The 24935-nt window shown below is 42.1% G+C and overlaps 1 protein-coding gene across 5 annotated transcripts in view; it reads right to left on the bottom strand.

Moving 5' to 3' along the window:
- The window catches only part of LOC112228428 (HMG box transcription factor BBX), a 51276-nt gene that overhangs the window by 18948 nt on the left and 7393 nt on the right, over positions 1 to 24935 (bottom strand). For all 5 annotated transcript variants that reach the window (XM_024393745.2, XM_024393746.2, XM_024393742.2 and 2 more), the window contains exons 3-4: positions 9779 to 9941; positions 8273 to 8527 (exon numbers count right to left, since the gene is read on the bottom strand). In XM_024393745.2, coding sequence (XP_024249513.1) covers positions 8273 to 8527; positions 9779 to 9928 — 405 coding nt within the window. In that variant the 5' untranslated portion in view covers positions 9929 to 9941. The remainder of the gene's footprint in view (positions 1 to 8272; positions 8528 to 9778; positions 9942 to 24935) is intronic.

A 24935-nucleotide genomic window follows, 5' to 3' on the forward strand; every position in this document is an offset into this window, starting at 1 on the left:
ACTCTCTTTCCGTGGCCTCCAACTGCTCTTAAATACAACTAAAACTAAATGCATGCTTTGCAAGCGATCACTGCCTGCACCTGCCCGCCCGTCCAGCATCACTACTCTGGACGGTACAGACTTAGAATATGTGGACAACTACAAATACCTAGGTGTCTGGTTAGACTAAACTCTCCTTCCAGACTCACATCAAACATCTCCAATCCAAAGTTAAATCTAGAATTGGCTTCCTATTTCGCAACAAAGCATCCTTCACTCATGCTTCCAAACATACCCTTGTACAACTGACCATCCTACCGATCCTCGACTTCGGCGATGTCATTTACATAATAGCCTCCAATACCCTACTCAGTCATTTGGATGCAGTCTATCACAGTGCCATCCGTTGTCACCAAAGCCCCATATACTACCTACCACTGCGACCTGTACGCTCTCGTTGGCTGGCCCTCACTTCACACTCGTCGCCAAACCCAATGGCTCCAGGTCATCTACAAGACCCTGCTAGGTAATGTCCCCCCTTATCTCAGCTCGCTGGTCACCATAGCAGCACCCACCTGTAGCACACGCTCCAGCAGGTATATCTCTCTGGTCACCCCCAAAACCAATTCCTCCTTTGGCGCCTCTCCTTCCAGTTCTCTGCTGCCAATGACTGGATCGAATTACAAAAATCTCTGAAACTGGAAACACTTATCTCCCTCACTAGCTTTAAGCACCAGCTGTCAGAGCAGCTCACAGATTACTGCACCTGTACATAGCCCATCTATAATTTAGCCCAAACAACTACCTCCTCCCCTACTGTATTTATTTATTTTTCTCCTTTGCACCCCATTATTTCTACTTTGCATTCTTCCACTGCAAATCGACCATTTCAGTGTGTTACTTGCTATATTGCTTCCGGCGCCGACAGAGATGGCCGCCTCGCCTCGCTTCGCGTTCCTAGGAAACTATGCAGTTTTTTGTTTTTTTTACGTGTTATTTCTTACACTAGTACCCCAGGTCATCTTAGGTTTCTTTACATACAGCCGAGAAGAACTACTGAATATAAGATCAGCGTCAACTCACCATTAGTACGACCAAGAATATGTTTTTCGCGATGCGGATCCTGTGTTCTGCCTTACAACCAGTGTAACCGAGTGGATCACATGCAGCGACCAAAAAAAAAAAAAACGACTCAGAAAAAGAGGGAAACGAAGCGGTCTTCTGGTCAGACTCCGGAGACTGGCACATCGTGCACCACTCCCTAGCATTCTTCTTGCCAATGTCCAGTCTCTTGACAACAAGGTTGATGAAATCCGAGCAAGGGTAGCATTCCAGAGGGACATCAGAGACTGTAACGTTCTTTGCTTCACGGAAACATGGCTAACTGGAGAGACGCAATCCGAAGCGGTGCAGCCAGCGGGTTTCTCCACGCATCGCGCCGACAGAAACAAACATCTTTCTGGTAAGAAGACGGGCGGGGGCGTATGTCTTATGGCCAACGTGACATGGTGTGATGAAAGAAACATACAGGAACTCAAATCCTTCTGTTCACCTGATTTAGAATTCCTCACAATCAAATGTAGACCGCATTATCTACCAAGAGAATTCTCTTCGATTATAATCACAGCCGTATATATCCCCCAAGCAGACACATCGATGGCTCTGAACGAACTTTATTTAACTCTCTGCAAACTGGAAACGATTTATCCGGAGGCTGCATTCATTGTAGCTGGGGATTTTAACAAGGCTAATCTGAAAACAAGACTCCCTAAATTTTATCAGCATATCGATTGCGCAACCAGGGGTGGAAAGACCCTGGATCATTGTTACTCTAACTTCCGCGACGCATATAAGGCCCTGCCCCGCCCCCTTTCGGAAAAGCTGACCACGACTCCATTTTGTTGATCCCTGCCTACAGACAGAAACTAAAACAAGAAGCTCCCACGCTGAGGTCTGTCCAACGCTGGTCCGACCAAGCTGACTCCACACTCCAAGACTGCTTCCATCACGTGGACTGGGAGATGTTTCGTATTGCGTCAGACAACAACATTGACGAATACGCTGATACGGTGTGCGAGTTCATTAGACCGTGCGTTGAAGATGTCGTTCCCATAGCAACGATTAAAACATTCCCTAACCAGAAACCGTGGATTGATGGCAGCATTCGTGTGAAACTGAAGGCACGAACCACTGCTTTTAATCAGGGCAAGGTGTCTGGTAACATGACTGAATACAAACAGTGCAGCTATTCCCTCCGCAAGGCTATCAAACAAGCTAAGCGCCAGTACAGAGACAAAGTAGAATCTCAATTCAACGGCTCAGACACAAGAGGTATGTGGCAGGGTCTACAGTCAATCACGGACTACAGGAAGAAACCCAGCCCAGTCACGGACCAGGATGTCTTGCTCCCAGGCAGACTAAATAACTTTTTGCCCGCTTTGAGGACAATACAGTGCCACTGACACGGCCTGCAACGGAAACATGCGGTCTCTCCTTCACTGCAGCCGAAGTGAGTAAGACATTTAAACGTGTTAACCCTCGCAAGGCTGCAGGCCCAGACGGCATCCCCAGCCGCGCCCTCAGAGCATGCGCAGACCAGCTGGCCGGTGTGTTTACGGACATAATCAATCAATCCCTATACCAGTCTGCTGTTCCCACATGCTTCAAGAGGGCCACCATTGTTCCTGTTCCCAAGAAAGCTAAGGTAACTGAGCTAAACGACTACCGCCCGTAGCACTCACATCCGTCATCATGAAGTGCTTTGAGAGACTAGTCAAGGACCATATCACCTCCACCCTACCTGACACCCTTGACCCACTCCAATTTGCTTACCGCCCAAATAGGTCCACAGACGATGCAATCTCAACCACACTGCACACTGCCCTAACCCATCTGGACAAGAGGAATACCTATGTGAGAATGCTGTTCATCGACTACAGCTCGGCATTCAACACCATAGTACCCTCCAAGCTCGTCATCAAGCTCGAGACCCTGGGTCTCGACCCCGCCCTGTGCAACTGGGTACTGGACTTCCTGACGGGCCGCCCCCAGGTGGTGAGGGTAGGCAACAACATCTCCTCCCCGCTGATCCTCAACACTGGGGCCCCACAAGGGTGCGTTCTGAGCCCTCTCCTGTACTCCCTGTTCACCCACGACTGCGTGGCCATGCACGCCTCCAACTCAATCATCAAGTTTGCGGACGACACAACAGTGGTAGGCTTGATTACCAACAACGACGAGACGGCCTACAGGGAGGAGGTGAGGGCCCTCGGAGTGTGGTGTCAGGAAAATAACCTCACACTCAACGTCAACAAAACTAAGGAGATGATTGTGGACTTCAGGAAACAGCAGAGGGAACACCCCCATCCACATCGATGGAACAGTAGTGGAGAGGGTAGCAAGTTTTAAGTTCCTCGGCATACACATCACAGACAAACTGAATTGGTCCACTCACACAGACAGCATCGTGAGGAAGGCGCAGCAGCGCCTCTTCAACCTCAGGAGGCTGAAGAAATTCGGCTTGTCACCAAAAGCACTCACAAACTTCTACAGATGCACAATCGAGAGCATCCTGGCGGGCTGTATCACCGCCTGGTATGGCAACTGCACCGCCCTCAACCGTAAGGCTCTCCAGAGGGTAGTGAGGTCTGCACAACGCATCACCGGGGCAAACTACTTGCCCTCCAGGACACCTACACCACCCGATGCTACAGGAAGGCCATAAAGATCATCAAGGACATCAACCACCCGAGCCACTGCCTGTTCACCCCGCTGCCATCCAGAAGGCGAGGTCAGTACAGGTGCATCAAAGCTGGGACCGAGAGACTGAAAAACAGCTTCTATCTCAAGGCCATCAGACTGTTAAACAGCCACCACTAACATTGAGTGGCTACTGCCAACACACTGTCAATGACACTGACTCTACTCCAGCCACTTTAATCATGGGAATTGATGGGAAATGATGTAAATGTATCGCTAGCCACTTTAAACAATGCTACCTTATATAATGTTACTTACCCTACATTGTTCATCTCATATGCATACGTTGATACTGTACTCTATATCATCGACTGCATCCTTATGTAATACATGTATCACTAGCCACTTTAACTATGCCACTTGGTTTACATACTTATCTCATATGTATATACTGTACTCGATATCATCTACTGTATCTTGCCTATGCTGCTCTGTACCATCACTCATTCATATATCCTTATGTACATATTCTTTATCCCCTTACACTGTGTATGACAGTAGTTTTTTTTGGAATTGTTAGTTAGATTACTTGCTAGTTATTACTGCATTGTCGGAACTAGAAGCACAAGCATTTCGCTACACTCGCATTAACATCTGCTAACCATGTGTATGTGACAAATAAAATTTGATTGATTTGATTTGATTTATATTGTATTTACTTCGCCAACATGGCCTTTTTTTTGCCTTTACCTCCCTTATCTTACCTCACTTGCTCACATTGTAAATAGACTTATTTTTCTATTGTATTATTGACTGCATGTTTGTTTTACTCCATGTGTAACTCTGTGTTGTTGTATGTGTCGAACTGCTTTGCTTTATCTTGGCCAGGTCGCAAATGTAAATGAGAACTTGTTCTCAACCTGGCTACCTGGTTAAATAAAAAGTGAAATAAAAATAAAGAAATAACTTTGAAGAATCGTTTAACACTTTTTTGGTTCCTACATGATTCCATGTGTTATTTCATAGTTTTGATGTCTTCACTATTATTCTGCAATGTAGAAAATAGTAAAAAATAATGAAAAACCCTTGAATGAGTAGGTGTGTCCAAACTTTTGACTGGTACTATATGCACACAGTGGGGCAAAAATCACATTGTAGGATTTTTTATGAATTTACTTGCAAATTATGGTGGAAAATAAGTATTTGGTCAATAACAAAAGTTTATCTCAATACTTTGTTATATACACTTTGTTGGCAATGACAGAGGTCAAATGTTTTCTGTAAGTCTTCACAAGGTTTTCACACACTGTTGCTTGTATTTTGGCCCATTCCTCCATGCAGATCTCCTCTAGAGCAGTGATATTTTGGGGCTGTTGCTGGGCAACACGGACTTTCAACTCCCTCCAAAGATTTTCTATGGGGTTGAGATCTGGAGACTGGCTAGGCCACTCCAGGACCTTGAAATGCTTCTTACGAAGCCACTCCTTTGTTGCCCGGGCGGTGTGTTTGGGATCATTGTCATGCTGAAAGACCCAGCCACGTTTCATCTGCAATGCCCTTGCTGATGGAAGGAGGTTTTCACTCAAGGACAGAGGAGCCTCTTAAAGAAGAAGTTACAGGTCTGTGAGAGCCAGAAATCTTGCTTGTTTGTAGGTGACCAAATACTTATTTTCCACCATAATTTGCAAATAAATTCATTAAAAATCCTATAATGTGATTTTTGGGATTTTTTTCTTCTCTTTTTGTCTGTCGTAGTTGTAGTGTACCTATGATGAAAATTACAGGGCTCTCTCATATTTTTAACTGGGAGAACATGCACAATTGGTGGCTGACTAAATACTTTTTTGCCCCACTGTATGTCTCTTGTCTGAGCTGTTGAATAGCAACTCAATTTTTGCATAGAGACAACCCTGTATTGTCGTTTTGCCTCTTTGATTGCCTTACAGCGGTCATAGCTGGTCTGTACACGTCCATGTTCCCAGTCATATTGCCGTGACTAAACGTGGTGGTTCGGTAGTGGACTCAAAGAGAGAGAAAGACAATAATTGAAAAGTTTTGAATATATCCCTTCCTTCAAAATTTTTTGAAGCAGCTGAGAGAGAGCTAGCTAAATTTCATTGTATTTTTCTTCTTCATATTTTACCTTTAATTTACTGAGTTAAAGCAGCTAATTTAGCCTAATGTTACTCAACAACCTGACTCACACAGAGAGAAATTATATTTATGTTAGCTAGTTGGCTTAGACTGTCCAACACAGCAACTCTTCCAAGTCAAAGTAAGCTTTGGTTTTATGCATTTATTGCCACCAGGCCCGCCGGTGTAACTACTAAATGTACACTCACTGTACTGTGTGATCGTGCACATGGATTGGATGTTTACTAACACGATAGTTAAACTTTGTTGACTATAACGTTATGGTGACAAAAATGTAGGCTGTGTAGCGGTTATGGTATGAAGGTTTGGCTTGGGGAAGTTTTTGTGACTGGTCAGACAGCTGTTGTGTACTGAAGTCCACAAGCAATGGGAAAAGGTAAGAGAAGAGTGTATCATCTCTTTTCGCATCTATGCAATGAGCTAAGTGATGATGCTGTATGTGGCTGCTATGAAAGTGAACTGTGTGTGGAGGTGATCAGGGGTGTATTCATTCTAACGATTCTGTTGAAAAATATGGAAGCAAATGGAATGAAACGTGGAGGGACCTACCTGAATTTGTTTTAGTTCCAAAACGTAACTGGTTGGACTAACGATTACACCCCAGATCAGCCAAGAGTATCAAAGGTGGTATTAAATGTGTCACTGTCTGTCACGTTAATTACTCCCAATTTTTCTCTCGACTTGTGTACCTGTTATAAATGTTCCTTTGTAGGCTAGTTTGTAGCAACCTCATGACGTGTATAGGGCAAATTTGAGTATCATGTAGTAGCCTAAACCTATCGATGCTACATTGAGCTGGGAGAATGGAATATAAATGCCAGTCATCCAATATGCTGTAGTAGAAATAAGATCATGCTCATAAAAAAAAAACAATCGTCCTCCCTAATCTTAAAAGTCACCGACCGCCACTGCTGAAGAAGTGTTACATAACAGAACTTTCATATTTGGCTGGACTTCATTTGCATAGAGACAATCCAAAACAAGCTACGGTAGACTCATTCAGTAGTGTGCATACATTGTCGCTTTAGTTTCATGACCTATAAAAGGTACTAGAAAGATAGATAATGCATGTCTTACATGTCTTAGTATGGCTACGACACTCCAGTTACAAATGAGTTTGATTGTGATCCTGTGTTGTAACTCTTGATCAGCTTCAGGGTTAATTCTATCTGAATTCTAAATCAAATTATATTGTTTGCTTAGAGAAACAGTAAGGGGTGAACCCTAACATGCTGACCACACCGCTCGTGTCATGTGCACAGCAAAATAAATGTACACATATGCTTACACGTACAATCATTGCACCCACACTGCTTGCGCACATCACTGAGTGTCTGCGTAGACAGGCGCTAAAATAGAACTTGGTTCTATTTGTGACACTTCACAAGCTGCAAGTCCCGCCTCTCCCTTCTCCTCATTGGTTTTTAGGAGCATATACCCACGTGGGTGATTGAAAGATGAACTGAGGTCCACACTCCAGTTCAGTTGGTGGTGGTGGTGGTAATGCACCCAAAAGTTGGTTGCAGGGCTTCCCGAGTGGCGCAGTGCTCTAGCTGTGCCACTAGAGATTCTGGGTTCGAGTCCAGGCTCTGTCGCAGCCGGCCGCGACCGGGAGGCCCATGGGGCGGCGCACAATTGGCCCAGCGTCGTCCGGGTTAGGGAGATACACTTGTCTCATCGCGCACTAGCGACTCCTGTGGCGGGCCGTGCGTAGTGCACGCTGACACGGTCGCCAGGTATGACACATTGGTGCGGCTTGATTCTGGGTTGGATGGGAATTGTGTCAAGAAGCAGTGCGGCTTGGTTGGGTTGTGTTTCGGGAGGACGCATAGCTCACGACCTTCGCCTCTCCTGAGTCCGTACGGGAGTTGCAGCGATGAAACAAGACTGTAACTACTACCAATTGGACACCACAAAATTGGGGAGTAAAAAAGGGGTGAAAAATACATTTTATTTTTTATTTATTTTAATTGGTTGCCAACCGCCATATAAAGTCCAAAGAAGTAGAAGCCTGAAGGAGATATATCTAGAAACAAACTCTGTTTACCCTTTTATCTGTGGATTAATTGTCAGAGTGGAGGACCTTGTGCATTTCATGTAAGATAACAACCCAATGTTTAAATCCCAGGAAAAACTAGCTAGCAACAGCAAGCTAGCTAGCTAAATCGCCATAAATGTTTAATGATTTTCGACTTGTCTCCAACATTAATATAGTTGTGTGTCCTGATCGCATCTGGTATGGGTGGCCAACATCAACATATGCGCAATGGTGAGCGAGCGGTCTGGTCAGCATGCATATCTTAAGAAAATGTTCACTTAGTCATCATGCATTGATATCACGGGGAGACTAAGTGACCATTTTACTGAATTGGTTAGAATTCGCCCCTAAGAGAATAAGAGACGTTTGACAATTCCAGAACTGGATTTTGGTGATGCTCACCTCCTTGGCCATGTCAGTGTACTTCTGTTTCTCTCTGGGCTCCAGCACGGCCCACCAATCAGCCAAGATCTTGGTGGCACCGCGGTTGTCCAGTCGAGGGTGTTCCTGCCTCACCAGCGATCGGTGGCGCTTGCAGAAAAGCAGGAAGGCATTCATGGGTCGGCGGGCCCGCTGCTCTGAAGAGTCCTCTTCCCCCTCCGGGGGCCCCCCGCATGGCACCTTCGACCCCCGGGTCTCCCTAACCAACAATGACTCCTGTGGACAGATGCATCAGTGATAGATGTTTTAATCTACATCATCACTACCCCCACCACCATTATTATCATAACAATGGTTAGGCTCTATTTTATAGTGCTGATTCAGTTGATATCAATTTGGAAGTAATTCAGAAATGCATTTTATATTGAACAAAAATATAAAAACAATTTTTATTTTTCTGAGCTACAGTTCATATTAGTAAATCAGTCAATTAGATTAAGGCATATGGATTTCACATGACTGGGCAGGAGTGCAGCCATAGCTGGGCATAGGCCCACCCACTAGGGAGCCAGGCCCAGCTAATCGGAATTAGTTTTTTCCCCCACAAAAGGGCATCATTACAGACAGAAATACTCCTCAGCATCCCCCCAACCCCCCCTCAGACGATCCCACAGGTGAACAAGTCGGATGTGGAGGTCCTGGGCTGGCATGGTTACATGAGGTCTGCGGTGGCTAGGCCGGTTAGGTGTACTGCCAAATACTCTAAAACCACATTGGAGGCAGCTTATGATAGAGAAATTAACATTAAATTCTCTGGCAACAGCTCTGGTGGACATTTCTGCAGTCAGCATGCCAATTGCACGCTACCTCAAAACTTGAGACATCTGTGGCATTGTGTTGTGTGGCATACTCCACATTTTAAAGTGCATTGTCCCCACCACAAGGTGCACCTGTGTAATAAGCATGCGGTTTCAGCTTCTTGATATGCCATACCTGTCAGGGATGTAAACACATTTGTGCACAACATTTGAGAATTTTTTTGTTTGTGTATATGGAGCATTTCTTGGAGGTTTTATTTCAGCTCATGAAACATGGGACCAACACTTTACATGTTGTGTTTATATTTTTGTTCAGTGTATTTTTTTTATAGCATAGAAAATGAAAGTGAATACTTCTAGACTACATACTTAGTTATAAAAATGATGTGTGTTTTAGAAAATCATATTTTCGACATGGTATTTCTGCCCCCACAGCCAGGCAGGGAGAGATACTTCATAGAGGGGGTAAAGTGCCCTTGGCTGGTGGTTCTATACTGGAGTGAGAGGTCACCGCATAATATACAGTGAACTAACAATAGACTGTCGTAAATGTTTCATGGGGCAATAGGCAAGTGGGAATGCAGCAAGAGATGTCCAGAGTTATGTTCAGTAGATCCGAAACTATCCATCTGAACTTGCCCAATAGGAAATGCTCTTTCATTTCAAAACGTACATACTGAACGCAACACCTGCAAAAGAGGACAGTCACCTTCTCTAGTTCTTCTTCGTCCTCCTCTTCCTCCTCCGAAAAGTCCAGGGCCTTCTTGGAGAGTAGCGGGTGCCATTGTAGACACTTGCGCTTGGGCCGCTTGCAGCTCACCTCCACCGGAGGCTCCTTACCCCTTCCTCCACCTTTCATGGCGCTGCCGAGCCTGGAGAGGGGAGAAAGGGAATTCACTCAGAAACATCTAGACGCTGATCTTTTTTGCTTTCCCCCCACTAATAGGATTGGGTAAGCTGATCCTAGATCTTTACCTAGGGGAAACTTCTCAGGTCTTGTTGAGCACTATGATCAATGACTTTGTAAGTAAGCAGCACTATACAAATACATTGGATTGATTACTGACTGAATTCTTTAGTCTCTTGAGCAACTGTTGGTGGTAGGGATAGTGGTAGTGGAGAGTAAAGGTTAAAGGTCATGAAAAGTGATTAGAATACAAGATAGAAGCTAACCTCAAGTACTTCTACAGAAGCAGATGACTCACTGAAGTGTTGCATACCTAGTAGCACTGAAAACTCAGCAGCACTATTTTTAAATGACAAGGTAATTACTAAGAAAATATTGTTTCAGCAATAACCTAAGAATTACTAGTTGTTACACACAAACACACTAGTGATGCACACCCATAACCCACAGTCCATGTGGTTATACAGTGGGGCAAAAAAGTATTTACTCAGCCACCAATTGTGCAAGTTCTCCCAGTTATAAAGATGAGAGGCCTGTAATTTTCATCATAGGTACACTTCAACTATGACAGACAAAATGAGAAAAAAAATCCAGAAAAATCACATTGTAAGATTTTTTATGAATTTATTTGCAAATTATGGTGGAAAATAAGTATTTGGTCACCTACAAACAAGCAAGATTTCTGGCTCTCACAGACCTGTAACTTCTTCTTTAAGAGGCTCCTCTGTCCTCCACTCGTTACCTGTATTAATGGCACCTGTTTGAACTTGTTATCAGTATAAAAGACACCTGTCCACAACCTCAAACAGTCACTCTCCAAACTCCACTATGGCCAAAACCAAAGAACTGTCAAAGGACACCAGAAACAAAATTGTAGACCTTCACCAGGCTGGGAAGACTGAATCTGCAATAGGTAAGCAGCTTGGTTTGAAGAAATCAACTGTGGGAGCAATTATTAGGAAATGGAAGACATACAAGACCACTGATAATCTCCCTCGATCTGGGGCTCCACGCAAGATCTCACCCCGTGGGGTCAAAATGATCACAAGAACGTTGAGCAAAAATCCCAGAACCACACGGGGGGACCTAGTGAATGACCTGCAGAGAGCTGGGACCAAAGTAACAAAGCCTACCATCAGTAACACATTACGCTGCCAGGGACTCAAATCCTGCAGTGCCAAACGTGTCCCCCTGCTTAAGCCAGTACATGTCCAGGCCCGTCTGAAGTTTGCTAGAGAGCATTTGGATGATCCAGAAGAAGATTGGGAGAATGTCATATGGTCAGATGAAAACAAAATATAACTTTTTGGTAAAAACTCAACTTGTTGTGTTTGGAGGACAAAGAATGCTGAGTTGCATCCAAAGAACACCATACCTACTGTGAAGCATGGGGTTGGAAACTTCATGCTTTGGGGCTGTTTTTCTGCAAAGGGACCAGGACGACTGATCCGTGTAAAGGAAAGAATGAATGGGGCCATGTATCGTGAGATTTTGAGTGAAAACCTCCTTTCATCAGCAAGGGCATTGAAGATGAAACGTGGCTGGGTCTTTCAGCATGACAATGATCCCAAACACACCGCCCGGGCAACGAAGGAGTGGCTTCGTAAGAAGCATTTCAATGTCCTGGAGTGGCCTAGCCAGTCTCCAGATCTCAACCCCATAGAAAATCTTTGGAGGGAGTTGAAAGTCCGTGTTGCCCAGCAACAGCCCCAAAACATCACTGCTCTAGAGGAGATCTGCATGGAGGAATGGGCCAAAATAACAGCAACAGTGTGTGAAGACTTACAGAAAACATTGGACCTCTGTCATTGCCAACAAAAGGTATATAACAAAGTATTGAGATAAACTTTTGTTATTGACCAAATACTTATTTTCCACCATAATTTGCAAATAAATTAATTTAAAATCCTACAATGTAATTTTCTTTTCTCATTTCGTCTGTCATAGTTGAAGTGTACCTATGATGAAAATTACAGGCCTCTCTCATCTTTTTAAGTGGCAGAACTTGCACAATTGGTGGCTGACTAAATACTTTTTTGTCTCACTGTATACACACGGGTTGGGAAGGTTAAATAAAGAGGAAAACAATACATTTAAACAAATTCTTGTGCAATTTATATTGCTAGGCTAACATTGAGGTTTTTCTTTCATTATTTTTAGGCTGTCTGGCATTAGTGCGAAAGCTTTCTGTAAAGTCTAAACTTTACGCTGTCTGAGTTTAATTCAATAAGAAAATAGCTGCGAAATGGGAGAGTTGAAAATAAAGAGCCAGAAAAGTAATGTTTGGGAAAGAGTTGGTGGTGGCAAAAGAGGATGTTGGCAGTGCATATGTTATGTGTGATTGTGAGGTGCTATACAAATTCGACAGTCACCAGGCAATGACTTCAAATAAGCCTATGGCATGTCAAGGGTACTGTTGCATACTGTTCAGATGGGTTAAATGGAAACTGAAATCTGGACACTGACTGTAGGTCTATAACCTCTCACAGTCTTAATATTAACTCCTGCAGAATTAAGCATTTCTTGCAGTAAAATTCTACACCAAAATGTACATTTTGACTAGAGGAGTGGAGATTTGAGTTCTCCTTCAGGATCTTGAGATAATGTGAATGTGCAGTTAGATACTCTCTGTAGAGGTGCTATCTTTACCAGCATCATAAAAACTGATAGTAGCCTATTTCCACCACATCATCAATGCATGCAAGCCGAACTGACATCTTATCAGAATGTTGGGTCACAGCTTTCTATTTCTTTACAACCGGTCAAACTGATGTCATTTGGAAAATGTATGAAAAAAGTATGAAAATGTATGCACTCTCTACTGCAAGTCACTCTGGATAAGAGTGTGCTTAATGACTAAAATGCTCTACCAACTTAGCCACACGGGACTTCTTCTAGAGCATCATATGACAGAAGAGAAGCTGCATGTATATAATTATAGGAAATTGATAAACAAATATCCTACCAAAATGTTGGAAATAAGCAGAAACATACAGGACTGGTCGAGAGTTAGGACACCTACTCATTTTTCCATTGTAGAATAATAGTGAAGACATCAAAACTATGAAATAACATATGGGAACATGTAGTCACCAACAAATTGAAATATATTTTATATTTGAGATTCTTCATAGTAGCCACCCTTTGCCTTGATGACAGCTTTGCATTCTCTCAACCAGCTTCATAAGGGAGTCACCTGGAATGCATTTCAATTAACAGGTGGGCCTTGTTAAAAGTTAATTTGTAGAATTTCTTTCCTTAAATGTGTTCAAATAAGCAAAAGAGAAGAGAAACGACAGTCCATCATTACTTTAAGACATGAAGGTCAGTCAATCCGGAACATTTCAAGAACTTTGAGTTTCTTCAAATGTAGTCGCAAAACCCATCAAGCGTTATGACGAAACTGGCTCTCACGAGGACCGCCACAGGAAAGGAAGACCCAGAGTTATCTCTGCTGCAGAGGATAAGTTCATTAGAATTACCAGCCTCAGAAATCGGCAATTAACTGCAGCTCATAATGCTTAACAAAGATAAAGTAACAGATACATCTACATCAACTGTTCAGAGGAGACTGCGTGAATCAGGCCTTCATGGTCAAATTGCTGCAAAGAAACCACTAGGACAACAATAAGAATAAAGACTCACTTGGGCCAAGAAACATGAGCAATGGATATTAGAAGACTGTTGGAAATCTGTCTTTCGGTCTGATGAGTCCAAATTGGAGATTTTTGGTTCCAACCACCGTGTCTTTGTGAAGCAGAGTAGGTGAAAGGATGATCTCCGCATGTGCTGTTCCCACCGTGAAGAATGAAGGAGGTGGTGTGATGGTGCTTTGCTGGTGACACATTTATTTAGAATTCAAGGCACACAACCAGCATGGCTACTACAGCATTCTGCAGCAATGCTCCATCCCATCTGGTTTGCGGTTAGTGGGACTATCAATTGTTTTTCAACAGGACAAAGACCCAAAACATACCTCCAGGCTGTGTAGGGGCTATTTGACCAAGAAGGAGAGCGATGGGGTGCTGCATCAGATTACCTGGCCTCCACAATCACCCAACCTCAACCCAATTGAGGATGGTTTGGGATGAGTTGGACCGCAAAGTGAAGGAAAAGCAGCCAGCAAATGCTCAGAATATGTGGGAAGTCGTTCCAGGCTGCTGGAAAAGCAATCCAGGTGACTACCTCATGAAGCCGGTTGAGAGAATGCCAAGAGTGTGCAAAGCTGTCATCAAGGCGAAGGGTGGCTACGTTGAAGGATCTAAAATATGTTGATTTGGTAAACACTTTTTTGGTTACTACATGATTCCATCTATGACTGTAGCCTACAGTGCATGGTCTATATTGTCAGGTTAGGGTCAAGTGCTGGCCTCCGATTTTCACTTTATCACATATAGTCGGGTGGTTGCGGATGGGTTAATAGCAATTGCGGGCGGGTACCGGGTGAACAAACAGCTGACCGAACCACCACTGACGCACACACGCACTTCATTGCCAAGTGGCACTGTGAGAACTAAGACAGCAGTTTGTGTATCTGCTTGGTCGAAGGAAACCAATTACCTGAAACACCCATTTCAGACAGTATATGAAAACGGTAGCATTCTCATGGGAATCTAATTTTGGTTCACATTCTGTAGAAAAAAACTATACCTAAGCATGGAAATGTATTCACTAGAAGGTGCTATATTTAACAATTCCTCCTGCAGGTCTGTAGTAGTAGATGGATCAAACTTCATAAGTTAAAAAAAGTAGTGTTTTTGAATGATTGGTTTACATGCTCAGAGGTTGGAAACATTAATTATATAATACTACCTAATTAACCTGCAACAAAAAAAACATGGGGGGGGGGTTGATACTTTATCTTACTGTATCTTACTAAACTATTGCAGGTATGTGTAAGTCATAATCTTAAAAAACCAAGAGGAAATCAAAATTGTTACATGTGCAGTGCCTTCAGAAAGTATTCCTACCCCTCGACTTTTCCACATTTTGTTGTGTTACAGCCTGAACTTAAACATGATCAAATAGATATTTGTCGTCACTGGCCTACACACAATACCCCTAATGTCAAAGTGGAATTATGTTTTCAAATTTTGGGGGAATTCATTAAAAATTAAAAGAAGTCGAAATGTCAATAAATATTCAACCCCTTTGTTATTTTTTTTAACCTTTATTTAACTAGGCAAGTCAGTTAAGAACAAATTCTTATTTTCAATGACAGCCTAGGAACAGTGGGTTAACTGCCTGTTCAGGGGCAGAACGACAGATTTGTACCTTGTCAGCTCGGGGGTTTGAACTTGCAACCTTCCGGTTACTAGTCCAACGCTCTAACCACTAGGCTACCCTGCCACCCCGGTGACAAGCCTAAATTAGTTCAGGAGTAAAAAGGTGCTTAACAAGTGAAATAATTGGTTGTATGGTCTCACTCTGTGTGCAATAATAGTGTTTAACATGATTTTTGAATGACTACCTCATTCATCTCTGTACCCCACACATAATTATCTGTAAGATACCGGAGTCAGGCAGTGAATTTCAAACACAGATTCAACCACAAAGAACAGGGAAGTTTACCAATGCTTCGTCAAGAAAGGCACATGGGTAAAAAAAGCAAGCAGACATTGAATATCCTTTTGAGCATGGTAAAGTTATTATTAATGACATTTTATATCAATACACCCATTCACTACAAATATACAGGCGTCCATCCTAACTCAATTGCCGGAGAGGAAGGAAACCGCTCAGGGATTTCACCATGAGGCCAATGGTGACATTAAAACAGTTACAGTTTAATGGCTGTGATGGGAGATAACTGAGGGTGGATCAACAACATTGTAGTTACTCCACAAAACTAACCTTAATGACAGAGTGAAAAGAAGGAAGCCTTTACAGAATAAAAAATATTCCAAAACATGCTTCCTGTTTGCAATAAGGCACTAAGATAAAACTGCAAAAAGCGTACAAAGCATTGTGTGGCAAATAAAACATCACTAAGTATCACTTCATATTTTCAAAGATGGTGGTGGCTGGATCATGCAATGATGGATATGCTTGTCATCGGCAAGGACTGGGGAGTTTTTTAGGATAAAAATAAACTGAAAATCCTAGAGGAAAACCTGGTTCAGTCTGCTTTCCAACAGACAGTGGAAGGCAAACTCACCTTTCAGCAGGACAATAACCTAGAACACAAGGCCAAATATACACTGGAGTTGCTTACCAAGATGACATTGAATGTTCCTCAGTAGCCTAGTTACAGTTTTGACCTAATTAAGCTTGAAAAATCGATGGCAAGATTTGAAAATGTCTGTCTAGCAATGATCAACAACCACCTTGACAGAGCTGGAAGATGTTTTTAAAGAATAAATGAGCAAATATTGTACAATCCAGGTGTGCAAAGCTCTTAGAGATTTACCCAGAAACATAGAAATCAGAATGTTTCAGATTAAAATAACATACTGAACAATATGTGTTATTAAATGTACTAACTTCTGCTGCACTATACTACAATTGTGCAGATTCTAGTTTCCACCTTCATCCTTTGCCTATACTAACAGTATTGCAAACTTGTTTGGTTCCTAATGTTAACAAAAAGCTGTCTGTGTCATGAGATTTTTATGATGCTTTATTATAAATAACTACACAATTGGTGACTTATTTTTTAATATATGGTATTGTTGTCAGTTTTAATTTAGAAATGACCAGTGATCCATATTTCAGATTAAATAATTTACTACCAATTCTTAAACAAGGCTAACCCTCTTCTGCACTATGCATAATTCCTAAATATATGCCTAAATAACATAACCAAAATAAAAATAAATCCTGAACTATGTGGACTGTAGGAATAAATGTGGTACCTACGGAGAACAAGCATCTGTGAAACTGCAAATGTAGTGTCAAGACATTATGTGGGAATTCCTGAGTTCAACAGCAGATAAACCATAGAAGATAATACTCTGAAACAGTCTTTTGCCCATCCCCGGGCAGGCTTGTATAGAACAGGCATTTGTCCTTGTGTTTATTCCCTGTAAACAAAACAACTCAGAGGTTGCACTGCACCAAGAGCCCAGCGTCGAGCCTTCTTGTGAGCAAACTCATTTATAATGTCTTTAAAGTTTAATTTTCTAGCGAACTGATTTTCAATTGAAAGGATGGCAAGGCTGTTCAACCTGTCTTGGCACATTGTACATCTTAGATAGTAAGCTGAAACTTATAAAGAACTGAAGACACGTTCACCTCCATTAACTGTTACAGGCATTGTACAGAAGATTCGCAGTGTAATGCACACTTCTCCAAAAAATGCTCTGTAGCTGCATCTTGTGGATGGTATTTAGGAGCTCTACAGGAGAAAGACCATCTGAAAAAGTGGCACCATATAATGTCTTTAGATGTCACACTTCATTTTCAAATCCATCTGTGAGATATTTGGAGTACTTGTTTCTCAATTCGTGACAAGATACACATTTTCCTAAATGTAAGTATTGGTGAAACTCCTCGCATGTAGCTGCAATCGTGTGGAGCCGCATGTCCAAATTTCTGATTATATTATCCAGAGCCACATAAAACAGTGTGTTACGAAATGCAGTGTCTGACATCTGTTATTTGCTATGTCATCTTCAGTCTCATCAGGGAAACATAATTTTTTCTGGTGGTTCCTCTGTTCACTGTGAAACTGAGTAGATCCACCCATTTCATTTGCCACCATGGAGGCTTCTGCCAGAACAGTGTCCCATTGATTATGCAGAGCCTGTATTTCTTCCTGTAGTGCCTTAATGTGAGCTGCTTCAGTGTCCAGAGAAATATTTCCTGACTGAAGAATTAGGCTTCTATTCTCAATACACTGCAAAACTTTTACCCAGAAAGTGAGCAGGAAGATTGCCTTGAAAGACATGAAGTAGCTTTTCAGACCTTTTGCTTCGTTTGTCAGGCAGCAAGAAGCATGTCTAGGGCCTTGATGATCGACAGTAATGAGTTGCCACTAGTTGGACCACAGCAATATGCGCACTCCATTGCGTGTCTGAAAGGCGGTTAAGACAGCAGACAGTATTTTCCTTGAGAATGGCCCATCACTCTGGTCTGGCACTGAACAGATTGTGAAGATGATTCACAAAAGTTGATACTTCTGAGCACAACTGAGCTGCATGTACACCCACAAAAATAAGAGTATGGGAGGCACAAGGTGAGTATGTGGCCAATGGATTATTTTGCAGTATGTGTGCTTGAACTCCCTTCACTTTCCCTGACATATTTGCACAATTATCATAGCAGATTTCCATGGTCACGGCTGTCAATAACAGGCCCTTCCAATGCACTCAAAATCATTTCAGAAATTTCACTGCCTGTCTTTCTAGCAAAGTCTTCAAATTCAAGAAAACGCTCAATTATTTTCCATTTACCTGTTCCCTGAACTTTATCTTTGTGTACATGTCTCACCAATAATACATTTAGCTCAGTATGGGAAATGTCTGGAGTTGCATCACATATAACCGAGTAATAGTTTGCATCTTTTCTGACTAGATTTCTTTCTGCAGCTGACTGTCTATACCTCTAGCTGTTGTTACGGTATGCTGTGTTAAGACAGCAGACAGTATTTTCCTTGAGAATGGCCCATCACTCTGGTCTGGCACTGAACAGATTGTGAAGATGATTCACAAAAGTTGATACTTCTGGGCACGACTGAGCTGCATGTACACCCACAAGAATAAGAGTATGGGAAGGGCACAGGGCTATGGTGAAGCTCATATAATTAAATATGGACTTTATAATAACTCTGACTAGTGGTCAGAGGTTTGCTGTGGTTTGCTCTGTCATGATTTGGTAATACAGGAAATTTCCACGACAATATAAAGAGACTTTATCGAACAAAAGGAACATTTATTGAATAAATGAATGTCTTCTGAGTGCAACCATATGAAGATCATCAAAGGTCAGTGATGAATTTTCTCTCTATTTCTGACTTGTGTAACTCTTCTTCTTGGCTGGTTACTGTTTGTAATGATTTGTCTGATGGGCTATATTCTCAAATAATCGTAAGGTATGTTTTCACCGTAAAGCATTTTAAAAATCTGACACCGTGGTTGGATTCACAAGAAGTTAATCTTTAAACCTATGTAAAATAGTTGATTATTTTCTGAATTGTTATAATGAGTATTTATGTATTTGACTTTGGCGCTCTGCAATCTCACTGGATGTTGGCCAGGTGAGACGCAATTGTCCCACATACCCTAGAGAGGTTAACACTGATGTGAAAAAACGATGTCAAAGCTGACTTGCATACCTATATAAACGTAGGTACATGATGTAATGACACCACGTAAAATGTTGCACTACACGTGCAAAACAGCATTCCTAACCTAGAGCCCACAATGTCTGCTGTGTGGATTGAGCAGTCAACAAGTTGAGCAGTCATTTGAAAGAGTAAGAACAATTCAGCGTGACAACTCAAAGGCGAAATCCATTAACGCCAGGATAATGGAATTCATTGCCCTTGACAATCAACCGTTCTCTGTCGTGGGTGATGTTGGCTTTCGCGACTGTTCGAGCACTGGTACACACTAACTTTACCAAGTGCGCTATTGTTCAGATGTTGCCCTACCGGAGTTACACAGTAATAGCATCACTGCTATTAGCTCACAACATACTATGGAATGCTGTTCGGGTCTTTGCGTGTCAAAAAAGATACACGTCAAATAACACTTTCACAATAACACTATTTGACACGTTAAATAAACCTTTCATTTAACACATCAAATAACACAGTTCTATTATAGAATGTTGTGTGTTCTGAATTTGCACGTGCAAGCCAAGCGCCACCACTACTATCAGTAGCACTGTCAAAGCTGTACAAAAAACAAGCAAACACCGGCCACAAATGATGTGTTTACAATGCCGCAATGGTAATAAAGCATTCTTTGTTCGACCGCAACTTCTGGGGTAGCTAGCTAGCTTTATCTTGGTACCTAGCTAGCACCAATACAACCAGCCTGAAAACAATGACGTATAGTCAAGTATAAACTTCCCGATTCTTAACAATGATTTAGGAATCCTTGTGAGTAACTACACTGCTCAAAAAAATAAAGGGAACACTTAAACAACACAATGTAACTCCAAGTCAATCACACTTCTGTGAAATCAAACTGTCCACTTAGGAAGCAACACTGATTGACAATAAATTTCACATGCTGTTGTGCAAATGGAATAGACAACAGGTGGAAATTATAGGCAATTAGCGAGACACCCCCAATAAAGGAGTGGTTCTGCAGGTGGGGACCACAGACCACTTCTCAGTTCCTATGCTTCCTGGCTGATGTTTTGGTCACTTTTGAATGCTGGTGGTGCTTTCACTCTAGTGGTAGCATGAGACGGAGTCTACAACCCACACAAGTGGCTCAGGTAGTGCAGTTCATCCAGGATGGGACATCAATGCGAGCTGTGGCAAGAAGGTTTGCTGTGTCTGTCAGCGTAGTGTCCAGAGCATGGAGGCGCTACCAGGAGACAGGCCAGTACACCAGGAGACGTGGAGGAGGCCGTAGGAGGGCAACAACCCAGCAGCAGGACCGCTACCTCCGCCTTTGTGCAAGGAGGAGCACTGCCAGAGCCCTGCAAAATGACCTCCAGCAGGCCACAAATGTGCATGTGTCTGCTCAAACGGTCAGAAACAGACTCCATGAGGGTGGTATGAGGGCCCGACGTCCACAGGTGGGGGTTGTGCATACAGCCCAACACCGTGCAGGACGTTTTTCATTTGCCAGAGAACACCAAGATTGGCAAATTCGCCACTGGCGCCCTGTGCTCTTCACAGATAGCAGGTTCACACTGAGCACATGTGACAGACGTGACAGTCTGGAGACACCGTGGAGAACGTTCTGCTGCCTGCAACATCCTCCACCATGACCGGTTTGGTGGTGGGTCAGTCATGGTGTGTGGTGGCATTTCTTTGTGGGGCCGCACAGCCCTCCATGTGCTCGCCAGAGGTAGCCTGACTGCCATTAGGTACCGAGATGAGATCCTCAGACCCCTTGTGAGACCATATGCTGGTGCGGTTGGCCCTGGGTTCCTCCTAATGCAAGACAATGCTAGACCTCATGTGGCTGGAATGTGTCAGCAGTTCCTGCAAGAGGAAGGCATTGATGCTATGGACTGGCCTGCCCGTTCCCCAGACCTGAATCCAATTGAGCACATCTGGGACATCATGTCTCGCTCCATCCACCAACAGATGCACCACAGACTGTCCAGGAGTTGGCGGATGCTTTAGTCCAGGTCTGGGAGGAGATCCCTCAGGAGACCATCCGCCACCTCATCAGGAGCATGCCCAGGCGTTGTAGGGAAGTCATACAGGCACGTGAAGGCAACACACACTAATGAGCCTCATTTTGACTTGTTTTAAGGACATTACATCAAAGTTGGATCAGCCTGTAGTGTGGTTTTCCACTTTAATTTTGAGTGTGACTCTAAATCCAGACCTCCATGGGTTGATAAATTTGATTTCCATTGATAATTTTTGTGTGATTTTGTTGTCAGCACATTCAACTATGTAAAGAAAAAAGTATTTAATAAGAATATTTCATTCATTTAGATCTAGGATGTGTTATTTTAGTGTTCTCTTTATTTTTTTGAGCAGTGTATTAGCTAGGTAACTACTACTTGTTGTTCGCCTATTGAAATTGAACTTCAGTTCATGAAAATAAATAGCTAGCCAGCTACTTAACCCTGTTGCCCAAAGCTAACGTTATACGAAGCTAGCCACAATAGTGGCATTTGTGGTTAGCCTTCAAAATAAAAGCACCTATTTGAAAGTGATGCAGAAGGTTACAATTGGTGAAATCATGCCATATTTAGACTAGATAATGTTAAACAAGGTTGGAATGTGAAGTGAAATGGGGTATCAGTCTACTCGGTGACACACACAGACAGAACACAACTGTTTAGAGTTTATGCAAATATTAGCATTGTAGCTCTTATCGTGGGACTGTGACGGTGGAAAATCACCTCCACAGTCAGCCTATTGTATGTATTGGCATTCATATTGCTTTGTACAGCTTTACCTAAAGATTGGGGATCAATGAAATGTGGTATCAGTTTACTCAATACCCAAGATATTTTTTCCCAATGTCCTCAGAGTTATCAGACTCGAAAACATCCATGTAGTATTGTTTTTCCTTGGGAATAGTGTTCAATAAACATAGATTGACAATAAATGTAGCTTAATTCAGTTTTTCCAGTTTTGCAATAAGAGCTACGATGCTAATGTTCTCTGGGTGTCACTGAGTAGACTGATACCCCATGTCATTGATCCACAATCCATAGGTAAGGCTGTACAGTGAGATAATTGTGCCCCCAATGCAATTCTAAAGTATAATACATCCGGTGTGATTTCAACAGATTTTTCAAAAATTAATGATCTATTCTATTATGGCATAATTCTACTATTTGTATTCATTTGCATCACTGTCAATGACAAACTTTTATTTTGAAGGCTAACCGCAAAGTCCACTATTGTGACTAATCCTTATTGTGGCTAGTTTCACATAGATGGGTCCAACCACCATTAATCAAATAAGAAAGGTCTTATAAATTAGGGTCATTTTAGATGATGACACCTAGCTATATAGTTAGCTAGCTAACTATAGCTTCTGAAACAGATTGTCATTCTGCTATGTTTTTGGGAAAGAACAACCATAAGCTAGCTTGCTTTTTTTATGACCAGCACTGTAGGTACGGTGAGACAACTTTACCAGCATCATAGCATACGTATCAATTAATCGTTGTGACATATGAAATACGAGTGATAGTGTAATCAATGTCTAATAACTACATTAAAAAAATATGAACATGTTAAATTATGTGACGTGCAGTCATATTCAGGTCCTGATTGGTCAACAAGCTTATTTGACACGTCAAATAGTGTTATTTGATGCGCAAAAACCCAAACAGTGTTCCATAGTATGAGAAATCCTGGTTGAGAATGAAACGAATGAACGACGAAACAGCACAGTAAGTAAGTGAAAGAAATAGGTTTTGATGATGTTTTACTAGTAATGGGGACATGCGTGAATGCTAACAAAATAACTTTTTGGTCAGTGTGGTGTGTAACCTTTATTTAACTAGGCAAGTCAGTTAAGAACTTAAGAACAAATTCTTATTTACAATGACGGCCTACCCTGCACAATGCTGGGCCAATTGTGCGCCGCTCTAAGGGACACCCAATCACGGCCGGATGTGATACAGCCTGGATTCGAACCAGGGACTGTAGTGACGCATCTTGCACTGAGATGCAGTGCCTTAGACCGTTGCGTCCATGCGTGTGTGTTAACTATTTAACTGCACTAGAATGCTTAAAAGGCTGCTAAAATATCGGTTATTTTATTTTTTAACAAGGAAAATATTAGATATCGGCCAAAAATGTTATGTCGGTGCATCACTAGTTGAAACATTACCAGATTTTTTTCTAATTAGTGATTACCATTCTGTTACACATTCGAAACCCAACCCACGCTTAATCCACTAAAATAGGTCACTTTCAATTTAAAAAAGGTCTTAACGGGCCTGGTTAAGAGGAAAAGAGTCTATACATACCTTAAGAAATTAAAGGCTGATATTGTGTTCTTACAAGAAACACAACTTATAGCAAGTAAACATTAGAAATTAAAGAGGAAATGGGTGGGACAACTTTTTGCATCCTCTCAATTTTGATGAATAGACATCCTTTTGTATCAGCAGGTTTGTTTTGGTGCAGGAGCATATATATTTGGAGTCTTGGACCCAATTGAATATTTATGTTCCTAACTTCGATGACCATATGTTTATTCAGAACGTATTCCTTCAGATTGCTCAAGCACCACCAGGCTGGCTACTGGCTGAAGGAGATGTAAATGTTTGTTTAGATACAGTTCTTGATATGTACTCTGATAACCCCTCTCCTACAAAAGCCGCCAAGCTCACCCTGTCATTCATAAAGGATCTCAATTCACTAGACGTCTGGAGACAGATGCACCCACAGGATAGGGACTACTCTTTTCATTAACACCCACACATGCATATAAACTTTTTTTGCAATCAAAAACTTTTTCATAAAGATACCGATTACCTCCCCAGATTGCATAGTAACTATTCTCCTCTGGTATTATCAATCTCCATCCCTACCAAGGTAAATGGAGCATATAGATGGAAACTAAATTATTCTCTCCTGAAACAACCTGAATTTTGTACATTCAAAGAGCAGATCAATATTCTTACTTTGACAAACAAACCCTCTGCTCCTGACAGGTTCGTTCTTTGAGATGCATTGAAAGCCTATCTGAGGGGATAAAGCATTGCCTATACTAAAGGGTTGAAGAGAAAAGGGGCTGAACTAAAATGTCCTTGAATCTTAAAATGCTATACATTTTTTTTCTTCCACACAGGCTCTTGGTAAATAAAAAACTGAAATATAATACCTGGAACACGTATAAAGCTGAGAGGGTCATTACTAAATCAAAACAGCGTTGCTACAAACTTGGAGAAAGCACACAATACACAAGTATTGGCATAGCAACTGAAAGCGGAGGAAAGTAAGAGGACAATTAATGCTATGGAAACTCTTACTAAACTCTAATATCTTTCAACCTTACTGAAATTAATGAAACTTTTAAGAAATACTATGAGGACCTCTATACAGCCCAATCAAGCAATGATCTATCAGAGATGCCTTCCCCCCCAGAGTTCTATAAATTTAAAGGACCTGTTGGTACCCTACCTTATGGAAGTACTTTAAAAAAGCTGGGGAGGACAACTGCTTCCCAGAGTATCTCTCAAAAGCTGTGATTACAGTAATTCACAAGAAAGGGAAAAATGTGCTAAAGTGCACCTCCTATAGACCACTCTCTCTCCTTAATACAGACTGTAAACTGATCACCATGATGCTAACTAAAAGACTGGAGTCATTGCTCCCTCTGCTGGCCAACCCAGATCAGACTGGCTTCAT

The sequence above is a fragment of the Oncorhynchus tshawytscha genome, linkage group LG30 (assembly GCF_018296145.1).
Source record: "Oncorhynchus tshawytscha isolate Ot180627B linkage group LG30, Otsh_v2.0, whole genome shotgun sequence".
Classification (NCBI taxonomy): Eukaryota; Metazoa; Chordata; class Actinopteri; order Salmoniformes; family Salmonidae; genus Oncorhynchus; species Oncorhynchus tshawytscha.